Source organism: Neltuma alba, unplaced genomic scaffold (genome assembly GCF_004799145.2).
Source record: "Neltuma alba isolate B1F8T4 unplaced genomic scaffold, ASM479914v2 tig00000167_pilon, whole genome shotgun sequence".
Taxonomy (NCBI): Eukaryota; Viridiplantae; Streptophyta; class Magnoliopsida; order Fabales; family Fabaceae; genus Neltuma; species Neltuma alba.
The window spans coordinates 31,037-37,953 of NW_021631941.1; the positions used below are offsets into that span (position 1 = coordinate 31,037).

General features: G+C 36.2%; 1 protein-coding gene across 2 annotated transcripts; it reads right to left on the reverse strand.

Annotated features, from left to right (window-relative positions):
- Positions 1-258: 258 nt before the first annotated feature.
- Positions 259-5,993, reverse strand: LOC114753187 (glutaminyl-peptide cyclotransferase-like). 2 transcript variants are annotated; one of them, XM_028941881.1, is made up of 9 exons: positions 5,789-5,940; positions 3,042-3,105; positions 2,215-2,332; positions 1,865-1,962; positions 1,658-1,728; positions 1,504-1,531; positions 1,262-1,316; positions 675-780; positions 259-581 (listed from the first exon to the last, which is right to left on the reverse strand). In XM_028941881.1, exons 1-9 carry the CDS (start codon positions 5,899-5,901, stop codon positions 386-388), a joined length of 849 nt encoding a protein of 282 aa, XP_028797714.1. In that variant the 5' UTR covers positions 5,902-5,940; the 3' UTR covers positions 259-385. The 2 variants fall into 2 exon arrangements, with proteins under 2 accessions (XP_028797714.1, XP_028797784.1); XM_028941951.1 differs by lacking the exon at positions 2,215-2,332 and having other exon boundaries at positions 3,017-3,105; positions 5,789-5,993.
- Positions 5,994-6,917: the final 924 nt, after the last annotated feature.

Below are 6,917 nucleotides of genomic sequence, written 5' to 3' on the forward strand. Positions count from 1 at the left end.
ACAATTCACCTAATAAATGAAACGGCAAGTTACAAAGGCTTGTCAAATTTTGTTGAGTTTATACCAACATTCTCTCAATTCTTAATTGCATTTAAATCTCCATACCCTAACTTCTAATCTAGTCTTACATAGTTTGACTAAAATATCCTTCATTAACCACTCAAACATCTCTTAATTTATGGAGGATATTTTAGCCCCAAAAAAAATCTAAACAAGACTAAGGTGCGTTGTTTGAACAAAGAAAGGAAATTGGAGTAATTTCACTGAAATTTAACACAAGCTAATGTGATTAATTCTAAATGGAAAAATCGTTCTCAGTACCAAAAGACACTCGTGAGGCTGCATGCAATCTCCATTACTAGATGATGTTTTCGAGGTTGCCGTGTTACAATACCATTACTATCTTTTTCCCCCGAATGAAAGGCTTTTTCCTTTTGTTTTTTTTTTTTGGGGGGGGGGGTTTGGGACTTACAATAGCAAACAAAAGCAGAGCACTCTGGCTGCTATGGTTATCTACCTCCACTAACCTCTCGAGACCATGGGCTGCTTTGGCAAGCCAATTGACGCACTCATTAGCTTCCCTATTTAATACCACTTCCAAAGATGAGTTTCGCTGCCCAGTCTTCCAAAGAATTTACTTACAAGTAGTGTGTACGTACAGCTAAGTTGTAAACCTGAAAGGCTTGCGCATGCAAAGCTGCTCAATAACCCCCTCCTCGAATGATCTCTTTACGGGAAGAAGCTTGACTTCATAAAGCTTCGGCCATAGTTTCCCGGTAACTGCAATTAAGGTCAATACACAAAAAGAAAAAAGCATCAAAACAGGAAGAGGTTAAAATCACCCAAAAAGAGTACAAGGGCTGTGCAATTGACTCCTCAGAAAAAATTCTAGGAGCAAAAACTACAAAAAACAGCAATACACAAATTATTGGATGAATTTTTTTGTTTCCTCCTTAATAATTTGATGAATCATTGTTTTTATGCATGATATTTTGACATTTTAAAGGCATAAATAAATAGTAAAATCATGCAGCCTTCCCACAGTTACTCATACTACCCTTTCACTTCCCTTCCGAATTATAGACATCACATGTAACAGATAAATAAAAATTGAATTTTAGGATGGATGAACATACCATATATTCTCATTCCACTAGTTAAATATCATAATAAAAATGTTTGTGCCAGTTTCTAAGTAGAACCATGCATGACTTCCAATGTACCTCTATTAGAAATAAAACAAGAACAAGTTCGAGCTTACCAAAAACTCTCTTTTGTTCACTATCCCATGCTATGCCATTCAAAACATCAATACCCTACAATATGCCAAATATTAGTGTAATGATGATAAGATAGCCAAAACAAAAGTGTAACATCGGTTTGCCTTTTAAAGTTTTTACTTTAATCTAACTTTTGACACAGGCTATCAGAATACAATATGAATATACTATGGTACAGAACAAAATCCCAATTCAAGGAGATAAAAGGGCTCAGGTTACTTGCATTATTCCCAGCTGCAATCAATTCTTGCCTGCATAGAATAGGTAAAAAGCAGCTATGAGAAACAGATGAACCGTCACCCACGTAAGTCATTAAGATAAGCAACATGCATATGCTTAAAAGAATCGATTTATACAAGAAATAAGGAAAAAAAGACCTCAAATTTGGGAGGAGAATCCATCCAAGAACACTTCCATCCTTAGGAGAGATTTTTGCTATGCAATCAGTCTACAAATTAAAACATATCGATGTTGACAAGTCCATCAAGAAACAACAATACTGGGCCATGGATAACATATCTATTGGTATTTTGAAGATGAGCAGAAAAATACATTATTTTCTGTGAATAAAATCATGGGCATACCATATATACATTGGCCCAAATTTCACCATTTATAAACTCCAATTCATTGAGATTGTGTACTTGATGGCCTTTGAAGTGGACAACTTGTTTAGATATAACTGCAAAAGTAAGAGCAAAAAAATTCCAGTGAAAAAATAAAGCAATAATAAACTTATTGAAGTAGCAACAAGCCGTGAACTTTAAAGCTGTATATAGATTTGTAGACATGCGCGTGCACAATCTTACACCAATATACATGGCACTGAAACTAGAATATATAAGCATTGCTTTTGTTTCCACAAAGTGCAACAAGAAAAGGCATTTGTGTCTTGTGTGTTTTGTGTGTGTGTGTGTAGGAGGGGGAGGGGGACCTTTAAATGTATGAGGATCGATATGATACAATGTTGAACTGCCATCACTTCCATACAAGACTTTTCCATCAGTCGCCAGACCCCAACCATCTTTCATCTCATGAATGAATTGCTGTAACTACAGAAAAATAAGGGGGGGAAAGCATTGTATGAAATTTTACTACCAATATCAAATGGCAATTTGAAATCTAGCCATCCTTGTAAAACATCGCAAAAAAATTTAAGAACAAAGAATAAGAGATTGGTAATTCAATTTTGCAGGAAAAAGTCCATAACCCAAAGTGTAATAAAATTCATAAAGACATTACTCAAAAAATTTTATACAGATTGCATCTAAATTAAACTCCCATCAACTGACAACCTAATGTAACTACATAAGCCTTTCGTCACTAGTAGAAACCATGTTAGCTGAATCTAACATACACTACCAAGGTGATATTCTCCTCCTAAATTGTAAAGAAAAATAATATAAATTTTTAATTAATAAAAAGGCACAATTCAAGGTATGATCTTTCTGCCTCAGATTATATTACAGATATTTTCAACTAATATTACTTATATTACCATCTGAAAAATCTTTCAACTTTCAAGCTTCAGGTTTGAATATTATTGGCAATAAAAAGGGAGCAAATATAGTTAAAAAATGGTTTTCTGTCATTACAAATTAATAATACATTCTAAAAATTAAGTCCAATACTCCAAAGAGAATATCCAAATAACAAGCAGTTCCCTTTTTTACAGTGTCTATTAGATTCAGATCATAAAGAGCTCCCCAAAAACTACATAAAAGAAAGAAAATTACAAGAGGGGCAAGGTAAACCACAAACTTTGCTTAAATTATCCCGATCATATATGAAACCAGTTGTCTGCAACCAGGTCACTTGGTACAGCCTACAAAAAGAATTATTTTATTCAATTTAACACTATTACCATGTGTAAGGGTAAAATTAAAAAAAAAGAAACAATAATTCTGTAAAGATATGCAGGTAACAATATAATCTTAGACATTCAGAAGAAATGGATTGCGAAACAGCCTGAAGAACGAATCACTGAATCATCTCAAGCAGTAAACATTGGTAAAGAGCTGATGTCTCAAAAGGAGTGCCTATCAACTTTAGAGCCAACACAAACTGAAAGATGATCAGAAGTAAACCTAGAGATTCGCAATTGGACGAGAATAAAAGAATGTGTTTTAGCATCATTCTTTTTTGTCCTCCATGCATAGATCACTCATCATGGGGTGCCAAAAATGTAGCAGTTTCTAAGTGTATGAAGAATTTCTATAGCATTTTCTTCATAATTATTTCAAGAAATAATACTGGACAATGAAGAGGAAAGAATACATGATCAATGAACAAGAAGTGCCCTTCCCTTTAACAAGGAAAATGAAATCAAGAAGAGAAACATGAGGTATTTTCCATTATTTTCCTAACATCTAGCATTTTTTTATAAAAGAGACGATGAGAATGAGGGTGAAAGAGTATCCTCCTAAGAGAGGGTCATATATCAAGAACTTTAAAAAAATTATCTGTTGAAGACGTCATGAGCCTGGGCCCATAATTAAGCTTTCTTAGTTTTAAATATTATTAGATAGTATCAGCTTTTGTTATCTCCTTAGATAGTGCGAGTTTGATTCTGATTTGATTGTGCTTTGAAATATTTGATTTATTTCCCTTTGATTATGTAATATGGCCGATCCTAGTGAGAGATTTTCACCTAGGATAAGTGCCTTTAAATATTGCTTCTAGCTATTAAATAAAAATTCAAGTTTCATGGGCAACATCTTCTACATGTATCAAAGCATCGCTGATCACCATGATCTGATTTAGTTTCGGATTGGATACACCAGGCTAGGGTGGTTCTTCCTCCTCAACGCACAAGGCCACTGCAGCCAGGAATCCAAGGATAAGCCATCAGGTCCCGATCGATACCCAGTCCACTGCAATTACGGATCACAGACTCAACGACCAAAACTACCTATAGTGGTCTATCGGCATGAGGTTATACATGACCAGAAAAGGTAAACTTGATTATCCAACTGGAAAAAAGCCTGGACCTACACTTACTGATTCATCATATGGAGAATGGGAAGACGAGAATTCAATGCTCTAGTGTTGGCTCTTAAACTCAATGACACCAGAAATTAGCATAAGATTTTCCTTGTTTTAATCAGCCAAAGAGGTTTGGGATGCCGTGCGTGACATGTTTGCTTTGATCAAGAATAAAGTAGCAATTCTTGAGATCAAAACCAATCTTGACAACCTTGAGAAAGGTAATCTTTTAGTTACTAAATACTGGACTAACTTGCTTATTCTATGGCAACAGCTAGACTGATGTGAAGCGCTTGAGTGGTCTTGTACCACTAATGCTCTGCTGTATGCCAAAATAAGAGGAGGAAAAAATCTATAAATTCCTGCTCGGCCTTGATTCTAGGTATGACGTGACACGAGGATGCATTATGGGACAAGACACACTCCTGATTTTGCGTTAAGTCTTCTTCATCATCAAACAATAGGAGAGTAGATTAGAGCTCTCGGCCCCCAAGCAACAAAACTCGGTGACGTAGAAGCTGGTGTCTTTTATTTAACAAGAGGGCAACCAAATAACAACAATGGTAAGAAAAGCAATAAATGGTGTGAACACTATCAGAAGGCAGGCCACACCAAAGATGTATATTGGAAAATCCATGGCAAGCCTCCAAACAACAAAGGAATGGGAAGCAAAGATGGCAGAGCATTTGCTACCAAAAAAGGGTCTAAATTAGAAGTTGATGACGAGTAAGGAAGACATAGAGTTTCTAAGCAAACTTTTAAACAAACAAGATACTTGTTAGGCGTAGAACAACAAGGAAAGTAATAGGAACTGTACTTTATTTTCACAAGACCCCCATACATTAACTAATATTGTTTACTTATACTAATAACCTTCTCTAACTAATCAATCCTCTTAACTAGCTCTAACTCTAAAAACCACCATGTAACAAATACACCCGCCCTTAAAAAAAAAAAAAAAATCCTCGTCCTCAAGGATTAATACAATTGTTAAAAGAAAATACATTCAAGATTGTAAAATAATAGTTGGAACTTAGGACATTAAGAGGTGCCCTAAAAAAAAAAAAACAAAGAAAAAGTCTTCAAAATCTATTGATGCCACAAGGCCGCCTCTAATGCATTATATACTATCCAATGTCAAAAGCCCATGAACACTAAATCAAGGAGAGGCCTATTTCCATACCCCAAATATGCTCAGCTCCTTTAAATCCATAAAGGTGCTTATAGTCCGAAATGAGGCACTCCTCATCCTTAATGGGAAATAGTTAGACAGCAGTACCAACACAATGCCTAAGAACACCAAAGAGATACTTTGCATGTGAGACCGGAGAGTCGAAGAAAATGCAGTGACACCAGTCAAAGAAAATGCAGAGCTTCAAACACCCCGCCTATTTGCGTGCTTGACCATATCAATGTAAAATTGCTGTATTGCCACCATATGAGCATTAGAACTCAAAAACATGGAGGAAAATTTAGGCTTGATGTATAAATCCTCATTGAAGACAAAGCAGCACCAAGTCAACCTTGTTACTATGACGGTTCCAACTATTAATTCTTCTTCTATTACCCTCTGGCTGTTCCATGCTAACCAAGATAGTGGCTTGAAGCTTCCAACGGTGCCATGTGAAGTCTCCATCCCGAGCCAAAAATGGAAATTTAGTGTGAAGCACCCTTGAAGAAAGAATGAAAGGGAGGATGGATTTTTGTCCCCACTTGAAGCAAATGGTGGCTTAAATTCACAGCTAGAAGAAAGGCAACAAACATGAAAAAAGAAGAGTCTAAATTTTGGAAATTCTGTTGCATGCTATAGAATAAGAGATGTGCAATCACTGAAGAGTGGACAATGTTTTCTCCAAATTGCCTAGGAATTTGACTATTAACCTATGCCATCTGGTTTACACTGTAATATGAGTAAATCTGTGATTGATGAAGAATTCCATGACCTATGACTTGTGAGCTATGATTTAAGATTCAAAGCCAAATTCAAATATTGGCTTATTTGAAGCCTAGTGACCAGCAACTTGTGAGAGGCATTCATGGAGAACATAGGGAGTGGCTCTTGCAACTTGGGTTGAGCCAGCAGCTTGAGTAGCTCTGAAAGCGGGCCTATTTTTGGACTCAATAACAATGATGGCCTGAAACAATTCATACTCTTTAGGGTGGCAGGTGAATAACGACGGCCAATAGTCAGAGGATGAAGTCGCAAATGATGAACGTGTTGGCAAGGACTTATGAACAAAGAGTAGTGGAGGCGTCTTATGGTTCTGCAAGTTCATCTTACAGCTAATAAACATCAACGACAAAGAAAGCTTGTGTTCTCAAGTAAGTTTGTTCTTGTGTAACGCTTGAATCGATTCCAAGCATGATTCTAGTTCCTTCCATCCTGAATCCTTAGCTGGGTGATCCAAGATTCTTCACACCTTTTTCTTCTTCATCTTCATAGTAATCCAAGATTCTGTCACATTTTTTCTTTTTCATCTTCATCGAAGTTCTTCAATTGCGCCATTACTTCTACGTTGGATTTGTTCTGTTTCTGGTCTTCCGCATCATTTTTAGCAACATCGTCACTTTCAGCAATTCTGTTCTTGTTTGAATCAGTTTCTTGCATTTGCTCATTTGTGTCCTCTAGCAGACATGTTTTCTGTCAGTTTC